The following is a 17772-nucleotide window of genomic DNA, read 5'->3' as shown; positions in this document are numbered from 1 at the left end:
CAGTTCGATTTCACCACTACATCGCTGTAGCAGCGTGCTATACTGGGGGAGTGTGCCAGTATGGCGACATAGCTACAGATCATGTGTAGACCCATGTGATTGCTATATCACTGTAATGCACCATGAGGCAACATAGCACGTCACTACATTGCCATAGGCCAACGTGTAGATGCACACCTTTGAGTACAAGGAATATGAGGTCAGAAATGGAGTGATTGTTCTGCAGAAAGTTTTCTCCTACTAATGATTGTGTGTTTCTGTCCTTTATCTTTTTCGTGTGCTCTTTAATTCTGCAGCATAGTTTTTGTCTGCTTTTGCCCACATATTGCCATGAGGGCATTTGGTACAGTGCGATATACCACATTCGTGATAGACATGTGTAAGTTTCATGGACTCTGACGGTTTCATTATAATGAGGTGTTGATTGCAGTCACAGCAGAGATGTGTTGACAGAGTTTGCATCAATAGTTAATGTGGTGTTGTGTTCCATTTGGTGTCTGCTGAACAGCAGGGAGTTTGCTTCTGATGATGAGTGAGATTTGGAGGTTGTTTGAATGCCAGTAGGGAGGGGTGGGTGATTGGGAATACTTTTTCAAAGTCTGATCCTCTTTGAGCATAGACTGCAATTGTTTGATGATCCTTCTTTTAGGCTCCAGTATGGGATGGTATATGACAATCAGGAGTGTGTACTGGGGGTTTCTTAGCTCCTACTGAGCTGCCATTCTCCATTCCTTAATGGACTGCTTTCATTTACACAGAGTTAAACACAAACAATTGTTTCCTGTTATTTAGCTTCCTCTGTGTCTGCTTCTTTTATAGACCTGAAGAAGGGTACTTTATACCTGAAAGCGTATGTCTTCCTCAACTATACAGTTGGTCCAATAAAGAAATATCACCAAAAAACCTGTCCCTCATATATTTCCTGAACCATCACAGCTTCAGAGTATTAGTGGATTTAATACTCCTTTTCTGTCCCTAAAATCTGGACATTGGAATCCAACAAAATATACACTTTCTCACAGCAAGCTTATTTTCAGAGACATGGAACAGCCTTTTTGGTTACTTGCATTTCAGGTAACTAGTTAAATATAAAGTTGTAGTTTATCTTATATTATCTAAAAGATAGATTCCCATATGAAAAGATAAACCAGATGTGAGGAGATAAGAGGTAAGCACAGGCTCAGGCACCTTCCTGTCTGGCTGTTGCCCTGCTCCCATTGCTCAACCCCTCTGCCAGTAGGTAAGCACTGTAATAAATATATATTTTAAATGGAGTGGCACTCAGTTCACAAAAATTATAGAGGAGTGCCTTGAGCCTAGGGTGGGGTGCCTGGAGTTGAAAAAGGTTAAGACCCAGTAGTCTAGAAAAAGAAATGGTGAACTTGAATTGCCTTTCATTAGAAACCCAAGATGGAAACATTTTTATGATGTATATCCATTATAACCCTTTTTTTAGATATTCTGAAATAGAAAATAACTTGAATAACAATAATTTTTAAATTTCCATGGGTTTCTCTTTCATCTAAAACATATACCTCAAGAAGCTTAGATCTGTGTAGCATAATGGTGGTGTCGCATTGGTTCAGTAATGACAAAGAAAGAAAACTGCCGCCTACCACATTGCCAGTTACGCCTCCCTGAAGCTTTGCAGTCTTTGCACTTTCTCAGATAGTATATGAATCCTCCTGTCTAAGTATCCATACCTGCTCCGTGGATCCCGTACATTGTGCAGCCTAACGAGATCACAGCCTTTAGTACGGTACAACTGTTGTGAAGTGCCAGCTCTGCTAAGTTATAAATTATGGTTTACAACATGGCTATTCTAGGTGCTCCTGTATCTAATCGTGCTCCCTCACACTGTCCTGAAATTTGCTGTGTATGATGAAGGCACATATTTCTTGCTCTCTGCATAATGCTACAGGGGATTCTTTTGGATATGTTGATGCAAGACTAACATTTTTGGTGTTACAGTAATGTTTTAATGTGCTCTAAGATCCATTTGCAGACTCGGATTGTACACTAGAAATATCGTCAAAGAGATTAAAATTACATAAACAGAAGGAAAATGAAAGACTTGTAAATGGTTAGGTTTAGTCATCATGTTTCATGCTTTTCACCCACTTGCTGATCAATGTGGCAGCTGTGAACAAAAGAAATTATGTCGTAGGGGCATTATCTGGAAGAGTCAAATGTTTGTACATGCATCATTGCAATATTAGTGCACTGTTCAAGAGGGATGAATTAAGGCTGTGTTGCAAGTAAGGATGGCACATTACTTAACTCTTAATTTCTTGGTTTTCAGGTTTGAGTGTCATTTTAGAAGGGCACAAGGCACTTTGTTTTTGAAGTTTTGCAGGACTTAATGGTTATTTAATGTGCCACAGAATATTTATTTAATGCCCCTCATGCTTGTGTTTTACATGAGTGTCTTGCTCTTCCAGACATTGGACCTTTTTATATTTTTATACATTTATACCTAAAAGGGAATAAACTAACGCAGCATTTTTCTGGGGAGAAAGGCTTTTGTCCTTGGATCCTACAGATGTACCAGTCCATTATCCTGCTTTGAGTACCTGTGAAGTATGCAAAATAAAATGTGCTAACCATTTTTTCTGGGACCGTGCTGGGTATGTCTGTAAGTTAATGGTGGCTCACCTAAAAATTACTGGAATCATTCCAGGGAGAAGCCTGTTGGGTGTGTACTTTCCTTGGCCACCCACTGGCAGAGAATCAGAGATGCAGCTTGGTAGGGCTGTGTGTATAAAGGTCTGTGCAGCTTCTCTTTTTGTCCAGTTTTTTACTCTGATCACTTAAAAATTTGGCCCCTATTACATGTTACATATATTATATAATAAACTGGTTAATCATGCAATAAATTTAAATGGATCACATGTGCAAAGTAACTGTCACATAATTAATTAGTTAATTGCCCAATAAATTTACAAAGTAATTATTGCACAATGAAAATGTCTATCCAGCTGTAAAAAGAGCTGAACAGCTACCTGTAAAGTTAGTGCTTCAAAATGTGTAACAGCTCCATAGCTGGTTTCTATCTGGCTTTAATTTAAATGTATAGTACAGCCCTTAGAACCACCTCAAATGATACGTCTGTTCTCAGCTTATGCATCTGAGTGGATTTAGTCACCTGCCATTCTACTCTACCCTGCTCAAGTCCTGGTAAAAAGAGTCAGTGCAAAAGTTGGATGGTTCCTCTTCTTGCTCTCTCCTTTCTGTAACTTGTTTTTTAAGGCAAAGAGGATGGTGCATTACAATAGTAGGCATGCTAACATTTTTTCATGGACTCAAGCAGAATAAGATAGGACCATGGTTGCCTAAAGCCACTAATGCCCTAACAGGTGGCATTGAATCTGTCCCATTTTACCTACATGATTTGAGGTGATTGAAACTTCATTGGAGACTGAGACAGGTGGAGATAGCTACTTTATTTTTGTTTTGTTTTTGCCACAGAGTAGGAAATATTTTCTATTTGCTGATACAGTTATTGCCAAATGATATCTTCCAGTACCTGTAGCAAAAGTTAATGCAGTTCACTTCCAATTAACTTTCTGTCCTCAGGGGAGAATTATCAAAACCATCCTGGTGTTTTACTGTCAGAGATTTTGCATGTAGTTGAGTCAGTAGCATAACTAGAGGTGGGCGAACAAGGCACCAGGCCTAGGTGCTGATTTAGCGGGGCCACCAGAATGGTGCCAGTGTGTGCAGGGAGCCCATATGGTGGCAGGAGCAGCAACAGCAGCAGAAGGAGCCTTCAGTGACAGGATACTGTGACATGGTGGCACCTGCAGCAGTACCAGTTGTGATCTTTTGAATCTCTAATAAGACTCTCCCCCCACTCAGCACTACCTCCTGCTCTCCAGCCCTTTGCACTCCTCTCCCCCAGTGCCCCTTTTCTATCCATGGCACCAAAATTCCCAGTTATACCTCTGGTTGGAAGAGGGGACTTTGGTTTCATAAAATGTCTTTCCTCTAAAAAGAACCATAAAACAATCTTTAAACACAAAAAGACTAGAAATATAGTTTTTATGTATATTAAAAATTCAGCGTAATATTTCCTTCATTGTATGGGGAGACAAATAGGTAGATTCCTTCAGCTGCACTGAAGATCTTAGAGACAGGGCTTTAGTTACTGTTAAACTGCCTAAAGGCTTTTAGATATTAGTTATTTTTATACTGTTTTACTAATAATAGTGATAATGATACTGGTGTTGCTTTTTTATTCTTCATTATGAGTTACTGGCACTGTATTTTGTATGTTTAATTAAATAGTTCCATATTTGTAACCTCGGCCCCAGAATTGCTGTTATGGTAAGTGTTGTAACTAAACGCTCATTTCACTTAATTTCTAAGAATGAGAATTAACCACTGGGACAAGATAGCAGTTGAACACTGTCTAGAGCTCTGTTGAGTTATTGCCTATACATATCAGTTCTGTTCACAATTTGATTATAACCTAAATAAATCCATAGACATTAAGGTTACTTATGCTTTTATATTTTTCATATTATCTGTACTTAGCAATGCAGCAAGAAAACCTCAGCTTCACTATTGTGGATACTGAAATCATCTGGAATAATTGCCAACCGTCCTTGGCCACGAATCACTCTTACATTGACAACTACTACTATTATACTAACAATGGCCATATTCAACATGGTAAGTAATGTCCATTTCTGTTGTATATCAAGGTCTATTTCAGTTTTTACAGACTACTTTGATATTTTAAAGTTGTGTCCTGTAGGTTTTTTAGTAGGATGAATGATAGCAATGGCCTTGCAGTGACTCAGAAATGTAAAGCAAACCAACATAAAACATGCTGTATAATAGGATAATCAGTCATGACTTATGAGTGTGAGAAGAGCTCCAATAATTCACCTCCTGGACAAAATTATTATGAGAATGTATGCAAGACATTATACAAAGAACTTGATTTTTGTTTTGTTTTGTTTTTTTCTGATACTTGCCAGTTTACTAAAGCAATCTGATAAAATCTTGCACTTTTAATATAACATGCTTCCTTACTTTTCTTTTAAAAAGAAAGAAAGGAAAGTATGTGTTTAGAAAACATCACATTTTCAAAAGTGCTGATGTGAAATTCATGGGGATTTAAGCTCTTTAGGGCCCAAACTGATGTGGTCTTAGAGGGCGCATCTACAAGAGATGCTAAATGCACAGTAAACTAATTCTACTGTGCATTAGCATGGCAGACGAAGCCCATGCTAATGCATTAATCTGTGGTAGAATTAGTCTACTGCACATTAGTGTCACAGAAAAAAAGCATGTACCAGCACTTCTGTGCAGTAACGCTGATTATAGTACATTAAGTTGATACTTGTTATTACAGATACTAAACTTAGTGCACAATTATTATGGTGTGTTAATGAACATGTAGATGCACCCAGAAGCATGTAATTCTGTTGGAATCCAGCCTCTCCTTTCCTAGCATAGTTTACAGGGAAAAGGAATGTTTGTCCACATCAGTCTAAACAATGTGTTGTTGTTAATAAAAGAGAATGTTCAAACCACAGTGTTGCATAGCTAAAGTACTTGGAGCATTGGTTTGCATAACACAAACAAGTTCTGATATAGCGTATTTCTCATTTGTGTGAAATAAAATATGTTATCAAGGTCTTAATTCTGCTCTCAACTAGGATAATATAGATTTTGAGAAGGGTAATAACATGCTTTAAATTAGTAGGGTCACACCTCTCACTTTCTTCTTGCTTTCAGTTTTTAATTGCTTCTAGTTGAGGGAACACTGCCTCAGGGCATGGTCCTCAGCGTCCTGATGATTTATACCTGTGTGTTGTTAACTGGAATGTCTCAGCCTTAACTAATCAGACTCTAGCCACAGCCCAATTTCTCACCTGCCACAACTTGATGGAACTTCTTCTTTGGGAGGTGATGTTATAGTGTGAATCTTCCTGTTATGGCTATAAGCTCACTCCTGTTGGGGCTCCAACCTCCCCTTTCCCACCAGCCTCACGCCAACCAAATGTTATTTTATTAGCAAGTACCATCAGGATCTTATTCACTCAGTCTTCCTCCTTGTCTACTTTATCACTTGGCTGCCTGTCATCACGCTTTAAGCTATTTGCCTTCGTCATGGAAATCAGTCCCGAGTATGTCTCAAAAGGGACAGACACTGGTGGGTATTTTCCCCTGGGACCTGTAACCTTGACAAACCCCTTTGCTAGGTTTGAGCTTAGGTGGGTCCCTCTATACTCAGTCCTTCTTCACTCTTATCCTTCTGTTTTCTTTTGTTTTAGGCCTTGACTGGATCAGTCACAGTGAGGATTCCCCTCCACCCCCTTTGGCAAAACAAAGGGGAAAAAAAACTGAGAAAAAAACAAGACATAGGAGCTTTCACTTTTATAGTTCCACAGGTCTGCCTTATTTCCTTCAGGGACACTGGCCATTTCCCTAATTGACTAGTGTTAATGCCATCCTAGGGGTCAAACAGTCTCAAAATCCCCATGACATAAGAATCATAACAGAACAGAAACTTCCCAGTGTATTCAGGTCTCTTCGCTCCAGTCCCTCAGCTCCCAGGGCTTTAACCTTCAGTGCTGCCATACTGGGCAAAATGTGCTCTGTCAGAGCACTTCTGAGCTCATTGACCGGGACCAGGTCTCAAACTTCAGGAATGGGGTTCAGTATCATCAACTTCTATTGAGAGCCTCCATCTTGCCTCAGTTCTCTCTTCTCACCGCGCTCTCTTTCTGGAGGGAGTTCCCAAATGAAGTAACCCCAGCATCCGATGGGGATCCAGTCTGGATCACTCGGCACCCTGATAAATAGGGTTCCAGACATGCCAGGATGTCCCTCCTCAGTGTCATGACTGCTCCTGCTGGTAAGTCCAGGTGTGGATCTTGCTTTTTTCCTGAAGAGGCACCACAAGCTTCTTCACACAGCTCTCCCTTGAATTTGCCACTAGGCAGGTTGTTTTTGTTTTGAGTTTGTATGGGTTCCACCTGAGACCACCCCTGTCCATGTAGCCTTTCCTCGGTCAGAGTCTGTTGCCCCAGTTAACATCTCGAGAAAAAGTCAGCTACAATATTAGTTCTTCCAGGTTTATACTCAGTTTTAAAATGAAAAGGTTGAAGGGCAAGGGCCCAGCGGGGTATGTGAGCATCATCTATCTGATTCATTTTAAGCCATCGCAAAGGGGCATGATCTGTTATCAGGGTGAATTCTCAACCCAATAAATAATAACAAAAATAATCAACCCCCCACTGAATACCTAAACATTCATGCTCTGTAGTAGCATACCTTTGTTCTTGATGATTTAACTTCCAGCTGGCATATTGGGTGGGCGACTCCATCAATTTCCTGTGATAATACTGCCCCTAGTGCCCTTTTGGAAACAACTGTCTGAAGAAAAAAAGGCTGTTTAAAATCAGAACTTTCTAGAATGGCCTTCTGGCACAAAGCTAACTTAGTCTTCTCAAAGACGCACACTTTTAGGATCCCATTTGAGGGGGCCACTATCCTTTCCCCATAGTAGGTGGATCAAGGGGGCTGTTATTTCTGCAAATTGGGAAATAAACCACTGCTAATACTCTGTGAGGCCTAAAAAGGGCTTCAGTTGTTTATGGATCCGGAGAGGAACATAGTTGCACAAGGCCTCCACCTTATCAGCTACAGGGCGAATTCGTCCTTGCCCTACAATAAACCCTATATATTTCATTTTGTCCGGTCCCAATACATATTTTTTTGGATTGGCTGTAATCCCCACTGGTGTAATTAGGTGCTTGTCCCAACTATTATATATAGTATAGTATAATAATATCATATATATAAGCTACCGCATATCTTGATGCGGGGCCAATACCCAGTCAATCAATTGCTGGAAGGTTGCTACCACCCCATGTAAACTGAAAGGCATACATCTAAATTCATATAATCCCTGAGGGGTGCCAAAGGCAGTTTTGGCTTGGTCTTCCTTTCACAATGGAACCTACCAATAACCTTTCTCTAGGTCAAATGTTGAAATAAATTTACCTTGCCCCACTCTCTCTAATATTTTGCTAATCTGTGGCATAGGAAAGGCATTGAAATGAGATATAGCATTTAATTTCCTAAAGTCTACACATAACCTTAACGACCCATCCGGCTTAGTCACTGCCACGATGGGACTATACCATGGACTCCAGGGCTCTTGAATTATACCTTGTTCCAGCATTTTAGTGATCTCAGCCTGTATCATATGGTAGCTATGGTAGGGGATCCTTCTCCACTGCTCCCACACTACCTGGCCTTCAGGGGTGATGATCCAATGAACTATGCCCTTAGCACAACCAGGTGTTTCACTGAAACATCCTGGAATTCATTCACCAAATGCTTTAATTGGCCTTTTTATTGGCTATCCAACAAAGACCCCAATGGAACCTCCATGTCCACTGAACTGCAGCCCTCCATATTGCATACATAAATCCCATCCTAAGTAGTCTTCCTCTGGGGTAACATCGATCAACAGATCCTCATGTTCACTCCACACCTTAAGCAGATTAATACGATATATCTGTTTTTCCTTTTTATACCCGGGTCTAAAAACTTCATAATCCATGGGTCTAACCCTTCTAACTATTTCAAATGGGTGCTGTCAACAAGTAAGGAACTTATTTGTGGTGTCCAGAAGTAAAACTAACACCTTCTGTTCTACTCGAAATTCCCTTATTTAGGTTCCCTTGTCATATCTATCTTTCTGAGATTCCTGGGCCTGCCTCACATGTTCTTGTGACACTTTTCCCACTACTTGTAGATGACACCATAGGTCCCTTACTTATTCAGTGATGTTAGGGGCCTTCTGGTATTGCCTCCTCCCTATCTTCCCATACCAGATCCAGTAAGACCCTTGGGTGATGGCCATACACCATCTCAAATGAGGAAACCCGAGGGAGGATTGAGGAGCCTCCCTAACTGAGAACAACAACGGTGGTATCAACAACTCCCACTTAACAGGATTCCTCTTGTATGCAGCGGTGTAACATATAATATTAAGAGTACCATTAAACCATTCTACCAGGCCATTGGTTTTCAGATGATAGACTGTCATGCATAGGTGGTGAATTTTAAGCACCTTACACAGGCTCCTTAAAATGCTAGACATGAAGTTCAAGCCCTGATTAGTAATAGTTTCCTTGGGGATTCCCACCTGTGTTATCAACGTAAGGAGCTCGTCTGCCACCCGAGGGCCAGTAACCATCTACATAGGAACCACCTCCAGGAACCAAGTTGCATAATCTATTATCACCAACAAGAATTGATACCCCTACGCTCTCTAAGGGAGAGGGCCCACCACATCCAAGGTGATATGAGAAAAAGGGATGTCAACTATGGGCATAGGTTGCAAGGGAGCACGTGGTGGTTTCCTCCAACTTACCCTTCGGCAAGCAAGGCAGGCCTGGCAAAAATTCTCATTCTGGTCATACATTTCTGGCCAGAAGCACCACTTCACCAGCTGAGCGTCAGTTTTACTCCGGCCCATATACCCACCCAAAGGATTTTTGTGAGCTAATTTTAGCAAAGGAATTCTGAATAGGTGAGGCCCCAATAACTGGGAAACCTCTTGCCCTTCCTGTGTTCACTTTTTAATTTTATATAAACACAGGGATGCTGACTACACATGATGCAGAAGCTGCTGGAGCATACTGATTAGCATACTCCAGCAGACTCACAGCAGACTCGATTAAATGAGTCTGGTCCAATGCATGCTAATTAGCATACATTGGAGCAAAACTCTGTCACATATATAGGTGCACTAAATCACTTAGATTATGTCCACACCATGTTTGCTGCACTCCTAGGGAGAGTTGTATGTCCAGCCCATCTACTCTTCGCTCACATGTGCCAAACCCAGAAGTGCCAGGGGTATCCCTGTCATCTCATCCCTGTGTGCTTGACAACGGTAACAACCCCAAAGCAACTTCATCGCTTCTTTTTCAGGTTTTAGAAGTGCTAGTGGGAGCACGGTTGAAACATAGTTAGAACAGCACTTCCCAGGAGTGCCAGGGCTGCAGCACATACCCTGTGACACTTCTGGAAATGTTACCCATAACTTTTCACTAGCCTCTGCCCATAATGCACTGCAGTTTATCCATGTTATCCAATCAATATTAAATGCAAGAAGCAGTAAAGCCATTAGGAGTGGGGACCCAGGGCCTTCTTCCTCACATTGCAGTATCTCTTTCACCGAGCTATATTCCCTTTGGCTTGCTTTTCTCCTCCTGGGCCCACATAGCATCCCTCTTGGCTGCACTGTAGGCCAGCTTCAAGAGAATGGTTTGAGAGCACCCTGGACACTACCTGCCCCACAGTCTGGTATTGGACCACTGCTGTGCAAAGGAGGATGTTAAGAGTCAAATCCCCTCTGGGTGAAGGGGAAAACTAAAATTTGAGTCTCCTGTTCCCTGGAGAACCTAGGGTTAGTAGGGGAGGAGAAGAATTGTTTTCTTCTTTTTTCTCTCTCACTCGTTTGTTTGTCTGTTTGCTTGGTTGGCTGGTTAATTTAATAGAAGAGGGACTGCCCCTTCTTTCCCTGGTTTGCACAATAAGAAGAGAAGGGCTCAAACATTCAAGCATTCTTCATGCAGACAAGTTCCATTATTTGGTCTATTGGGGAACAGCACAGCAAGAACCAGTAGCTGGAAACTGAAATCAGACAAATTCCCATGAAAAATTAGACAAATTTTGCTACAGTGAGAGAGTTTAGCTATTAAAATAAGCTACCAGGGAAGTGATGGATTCCCCATCTCATCATGTCTTCAAATCAAGATTCTGTATTTTTGTGGAATAAATGCTTTGGTCAAACAAAAATTATTTGGATCAATGCAGTGTCTTATAGTAGTCCCTTCCAAGCTCTTTAAATCAGTGTCTGGATCCAAATTTTTCTTCTCTTATTATTGCTAATGATAAGTAGAAAAGGCACAAAGAGCATTACCTCTGAGTTAGTATCTATGCTACAACTGTTTATATAATTAAAATTGTTTCTGAAAAGGACACAGTCAAAATCATTTTTTGGTAAATTGACATTTATTAGTTCAAGTCCTCTTTTATTTAGAATGCAAATTATGACAGAGCTTCAAAGACTATACCCCAAAGCCTTTGTGTCTTGTAGAATTAACAGTAATGATTGCAGTATAACAAATAACCATGCTCTGTGATATTCATGAAATGATAATTTTAAGTACAATTCCCACCTTGACACTAAATCTTCATTCTCTGACTTGGAAAAATGACTTTAAAATGTGAATTCAAAATTTGCATTGGCTTAATATTAATAGCAAATTGTGGGTGAGAGTCTGAAGTATCATTATTATATCTCCCAGCAACATGTTCTTAATAGCGGACTCCATTAACTGCATTTATTTCCATGAACTCTTTTGTTAGGAAAAGGCAAAACGTAGCCATTAGGTTTAATGGAGATAATATGTTTCTACCGATCCCACATCTTATAAATCAAAAAAATAAAAATATCAACAGTCTTCCTGTTGCAAGGGTCAGCTATCTGGAGTGGATGATATGCTGATATTTTAAATGAGATATATGAATCCTGTTTTAATCTACCAAAAGGAATATAATCAGGAGTAATTATGTGAAATAATTGAAAAAAAAGATGAATTAACATAAATATCATGATTTTAGTGGAAGGAAATAGGAATTTCTTTTGTTTCTAACAAAGATCCTTGAAGTCTCTGCCAGTTGTATAGGTAATGGCACGATAGGATCTGATGTGTGATCCACACAATTGTGCTTCCTGCCAAGCCACACATGCATGCCTGAAGGCATGGTTGTGCGAGCACACCTAACCACACATTCAATTAATGGAGTGATAGGAACCACCTCCAAAGTTATTAAAGATTTTTGTGGAATAACTTTGAGGTTTATTTCCTGTTTTATAACACCATTAATTGCTTTATCATGTGCCTAGGTCAAAACTGAAGATGTGATTAACTGAATACATTCATAAATGCTAGGGTCAGAAGGGACCTCAAAGGATCAATGAGTCCAACCCTCTGTCAGTGGCAGGAAAAAGTGCTAGGGTCATGTGAGCCCAGCCAGGTGCTTGTCCAGTCTCCTCTTGAAGACCCCCAAAGTAGGGGAGAGCACCATCTCCCTCGGAAGCCCATTTCCAGATTCTGGCAACCCTAACCATGCACCAACATAAACCTACTCCATCAGCTTATGGCTGTTGTTCCTGGTTATTTCAAGGGGTGCTCTGGTAAACAAAGCATCTCCTATTCCCTGCCGCCCCCCGCCCCCCCCCCGTGAATTTGTATACTTCCACAAAATCCCCCCTCAGCCTTCTCTTGCGAAGGTTGAAAAGGTCCAGGTCCCTCAGCCTTTCCTCATAAGTTCTTCCCTGCAGGCCTCTAATCATACAAATGGCCCTATTCTGGACCGTCTCAAGGTTGTTAACATCCTTCTTGAACTGTGGCACCCAGAATTGGATGCAGTACTCTAGCTGCAGCCTGACCAGTGCCGCATAGAGGGGGAGCATCACCTCCCTAGACCTGTTCATGATGCACCTACTAATACATGACAAAGTGCGTTTAGCTCTGCTAATTACTTCATCACATTGACAACTCATATTCCTCTTGGAGTTGACAATGACTCTGAGATCTTTTGCTGTCCTTGTGCTACTGAGAAGGTCATGCTCCTCCCCCAGCCTATAGATGTTATGACAGGTTTTCTTTTCTTTTCTTTTCACAAATAATTGCATTTTATTACTCAGATTATCTTGATCTTTTTTTTTTAAATGCATGTGTTAAGGGTATCAGATTCACTATACAGATGAGAGCCTTGGTCCAGTGCTGTATTCAACATGAATACAGAATGACATCTTGATTTGGTTGAGATGGGGAGGGGAAGAAGCGAGAAAGGAAAGACCATTGCATGTTTAAGACAGGAGAGAGTAATGTAAAAAAAAAAAAAAGCAAACTCCTCATGAGCCATCCAAACATCAAAGGAGCACCAGCCTTGGAATGGACTTCCTTGGTCATCCAGTCTAGTCCATTATTATTGTCAGCCCCACATCATGTTTCTCCTGTCATTAACTTACTGAGCTCCATCCTAACTAGTGACAGTTGTTCGTCTCTGCATCTCTAGCGCTGCATTCCCAATTGAGTGGCTGGTATAAAACTTAGTTGCTCAAACAGTTGGAACGTTGTTTCTGATTTTCTGTCTGGATTTATCTGAGGCCAGTTTGTACACATTTCTTTTTGTGCTATGTTTTCCTTTAGCATAAATAGCTGTTTCCCTTGCCTGGGATTTACTCCCATTATATATATTTGTAGAAAGCAATTATACGCTGCTTTACAACCTTAATTTTGCCAGGCTTAACAAGACAAGCTGTTCTGCTGTCTTGTCAGTGGGAAGGCTCTCTGTTACCCAAATCACCCTGGTAGTCATTCTCTTCACCTGCTCCAGTTTCAATTCATCTTGCATGAAAATGAATAACCAGAACTATACATTGTTCTGGATGAGGTCTGTCTTAGAACTTACCTATGTTAAACAGAGAGTTTTGTTACTTAGGCTTCACTACATTAGACATTTTCACAATTGCATCACAGAAGGTCTGTACTTGAAGCCAAACAGCAAGAACTTTTGCAGTAAATTAGGAGCTCATCAGTTGAAAATAACAAGGAGGAGAAATGTTACATACAGAATGACTGCAATCCACCACAATGACATGTGTGATAAGGCTGTGAAAAAGGAAGATCACAGTCCTAAGATATATCAAGCAAGGAAGTTATACAAAGCCCTGGCAAGACCTCATCTGCAGTATTGTGCACAACTCTGGTCACCTACATTCAAGAAAAATTAACTGACACTGGAAAGATGCAGATAAATGCTACTAGAATGATCAATGAAATGGAAAAACAATCATATGAAAGGAGATTATGTACAGAGCTGGACTTGTTCAGTGTAACAAATTGAAGGCCGGTGGAGGATAAGATTGCTCTGTATAAATGAATCAAGGAGGTAAACACAAATAGGAGCACGGGAAGGCTATATAAGAGTAAGAACTTCTGCACAAGAACAGTAAGTGTTAGGTGACCAGGAAATTGCACTGAAAATTAGAAGGAGGTTTCTAACAACCAAAGAGTGAGATACTTGGACAGATTGTTGATGATGATCATGAAGTGAGTGTTGCCATACTCATGTGTCAAAAGAATGAGGGCCAGAAAGCCAGCAACAGGTAGAATGATCAATGCCAATAAGACCTTGGGTGCCCAAAGGAGGGCCATGAGAGCATTCATAGATGATGTACCTTGTCATGCATCCACAGATGCATCTCAAGCAGGTCCAAGGAGGTGATACTCCCCCTCTATGCGGCACTGGTCAGGCCACAGCTGGAGTACTGCGTCCAGTTCTGGGCGCCGCACATCAAGAGGGATGTGGACAACATGGAGAAGGTCCAGAGGAGGGCCACTCGCATGGGCAGGAGGCAGCAGGGCAGGCCCTACAAGGACAGGCTAAGGGACCTGAACCTATTCAGCCTCCACAAGAGAAGGCTGAGGGGGGATCTAGTGGCCTGTTACAAACTAGTCAGGGGGAATCAGCAGGCACTGGGGAAGTCCCTGTTCCCCCAAGCACTGCCAGGAGTGACCAGGAATAACGGTCACAAGCTGGCAGAGGGTAGGTTTAGGTTAGATATCAGGAGGCGCTACTTCACGGTCAGGGCAGCTAGGATCTGGAACCGACTTCCAAGAGAAGTGGTGCTGGCTCCTACCCTGGGGGTCTTTAAGAAGAGGCTAGATGTACACCTTGCTGGGGTCGTTTGACCCCAGTACTCTTTCCTGCCATGGCAGGGGGTCGGACTAGATGATCTACTAAGGTCCCTTCCGACCCAGAAACTATGAAACTATGTGGCCAGATGTCTGAGCTTGAGCACCACAACTCCAGCCAGGACTGGAGGGGCCCTAAGAGTTCATGCTCACCTTAAACTGTCCAGCACCTATTCTGAGATGTTTAAGAGCAGTCCAGATCCTATGGGGCAGCTGCCATATTGGGAGGTGTTAGGGATGAAGTTCTTTAGCCACAGTTCTTGTGCAGCATGTTGCTTGCTCCATAGATGGGAGGTCCATGCTGCAGGTGACATGCCATCTGCAGATCCAGTGAGCTTATTATTGGCTTGAGTGGAGAATGGGTGCCAAGACTTCAGGTGGTAGGTAGTTGTTTTTTTAGCTTGTGGTTACTAGGCTGGAGTATAAAGAATGGTCTGGATCTTGAGCTTTGAGACCTAAGTCCAGCACAACAGCTTGGCTCTGGATGTTGAAGGGCAGGAATGCCTGAAAGGGCTGGTACGCAGTTAACTGAAGTTGGCATAAGGCATCCAGTAATGATTCTCATGACACTGTTAAGGCTGGAATCCACTAACTTAGTGTGCATGCTTCAGCCTCATACTGATGCACAGTACTCAGCAGGAGCATATGCAAGTGCCAAAGTGGAAGTGCAAAGTGTTTGGAAACTTGCTCCCCAGGTGATGCAGTAAGGTGACAGGTAAAAAGCTCCTCTACTATTAACCTTACCCTGGACCACTTCCAGATGCAGTAGGTAAGGTTCTAGTCCAATATGACTCCTAGATAAGCTAAGGTATGACAATGTTCAAGTGTCTAGTCGCAAATCTTAACATTTATTTCTATCTTTGTTTGGTTGTTATTTAGGTGGAAGGCTGTTGCAACTGTTTTAGCGATACTGAGCTAGAAACACCATTTATGGAAGTAGTTAGCAAGGGTGTCCATGTCTGATATCAAAGTGGATTCAGTGGCTTCCCGTTACTTACTTGATTGGGTGAGAGGCAGGTACATAATGAAAAGCAATGGAGAAAGTACTGAGCTTTGTGGGACTCTATTCTTGAAATTTCTAGGGTGGCTTTCCTGTCCATCAGTGGTCTTGAGAGTAATACTGATGTTTTGAAGCATGAGCATAATAAAGCTGGCAATCATTTTGTCAGGTAGCATGTGGAAGAGCTTGTAGTAGAGGCCATGGAGCCAGACAGTATCATATGCAGCATTGACGTCCACCGGGACAGCACTGACCTTCTCCCCAGCCTCAAAGCTCTCTTTGGTGTCTTGAGTAAGGAAAGTTACCTAGTCCACTGTTGACCATCCATGTCTGAAACCACCGTGCTCTTTAAGCAACAGCAGATAAATTATGGGGTACACTAGAGCATGAATGAGACGTTCTAGTAGTGTGTATGAAATGCACAGAAGAGAGATCAGTCTATAGCTCTTTGCATCAACCTCGGGCTTGTTGGGCTTTAGAATCCCAATGACTGTGGCCTTTCTCCAAATGTGAGAGATGTTGTTGCATTTTTACCGTCTGTACTTTTCCCAGAGCCTGATGAAGGGACTTTGATCCCAAAAGCCTGCAGAAAAGGACAATTTTCCTGCAATTTCCCAGTTGGTCTAATAACAGGTATCATTTTGGAACCAAATATTCTAGTTTTTTGTATGTCATATACCTGTTGGCATTCATCGTCCCAGCCAGGGATACAGTTTTTCCTGTACCCTCTGGGGATACTATTCTCGGCACATCTAAGAATGGCATCACAGAACCCAGTATAAGAGGCAGTCACGTCTGTATTCCTTGGGTTCGACAACGATTCAGAACAGAGTTTGTATGAGTTTTGAATTTATCCCACCTGCCTTTGTGAAAGTTCCACCTAATAGATGGTCTGCTGTTCATTGGTGCCACAAAGCTTAGGTTTATAATTAGCAATGGTTGATGTTGTGACTATCAGCACTTCTCCCTCAGCTCTCATCTGATAGGCTGACTGCTGACATTTATACTTGAGAAAGCCAGGTCAGGGTTGGTAGTTGTCCGCCATCTTCTTGATTCAAAGCTGTTAGGTTCTTTGGAGTCAAATAGCAAGTACAAGTAGAGCAGTTCCGGGAGACTTATAGACATTGACAATGGAAACGTCACCAATATCGATAGTGAGCCACTTGATGTTACTGTTGTCTGGTGAGGAAGCAACTTGGCACCACTCAGCGTCTCTTCTGATGAAGGTTGCAAGGCCATAGATGTTGCTGAAGGTGAAGGCAGCCAGACTAAAGCCTTGCAGTTCTAGTCTGTCAGGTGATTTGCAGTGTGTTTCCTGCAGGAGGATGACAGCTGCCAGCTGCATTGTCACTAACAACAGAGAGCTTAGCTGTGCTGCTTCCTTCAGTGTTGCATTGTAGGATGGTAGATGGAGATTCATTGCTTGCTAGCAGTGTGAACCGTGAGGCTGAAGCCACCCATCCTAAAAAGGGCACTACAAGCTACTCATTTGGTAGCAATCCAAACGCAGGGGCAGAGACACAAATGCAGTATTAGCTTCCCTCAAAGAGATGCTGATAGGGTAAACAATGAGAAGATTGTCACAAATCAACCTCAGAGATTAGTTAGTAAAAATCAAGGAGAAGAGGACAAAAATCCTAAGTCATTAAGATGCAGCATGATAAGTTTTTGAAAGGTTTTGTATTCTATTCTTTGTGTGATACTGAGGCCTGAACCTGATGACACAAGGTGTCCCTTCCAATCCTGTGTTCCTGTAGAAACAGTGGATGTTTTGCTATTGCCATAAACGAGAACAAGATTGGATCCTTAAGACTGACTTGAAGGAAAGAAGTAATGATCCTCTTTCTTCAAATCCTCATGTGTAAATAAGAGATGAAGCTGAAGTGCACACATTTGAATATTGCACACATCAGGCTCACTTTGCCAGTGGAGTGCCAGAGCTGCCAATTACAAGCTTAAGTT

At 41.7% G+C, this 17772-nt stretch overlaps 1 protein-coding gene across 3 annotated transcripts in view; it reads left to right on the top strand.

The window, feature by feature from the left end:
- ADCY2 (adenylate cyclase 2) overlaps window positions 1-17772 on the top strand; it is a 404271-nt gene that overhangs the window by 337386 nt on the left and 49113 nt on the right. For all 3 annotated transcript variants that reach the window (XM_090039146.1, XM_090039147.1, XM_090039145.1), the window contains one exon: window positions 4537-4674. In XM_090039146.1, coding sequence (XP_089895272.1) covers window positions 4537-4674 — 138 coding nt within the window. The remainder of the gene's footprint in view (window positions 1-4536; window positions 4675-17772) is intronic.

The sequence above is a fragment of the Crocodylus siamensis genome, chromosome 3 (assembly GCF_052110815.1).
Source record: "Crocodylus siamensis isolate JL-2025a chromosome 3, ASM5211081v1, whole genome shotgun sequence".
NCBI classification, from domain to species: Eukaryota; Metazoa; Chordata; order Crocodylia; family Crocodylidae; genus Crocodylus; species Crocodylus siamensis.
The sequence above is the reverse complement of the archived record's forward strand: the minus strand, read 5'-3'. Positions and strand labels throughout refer to the sequence as shown.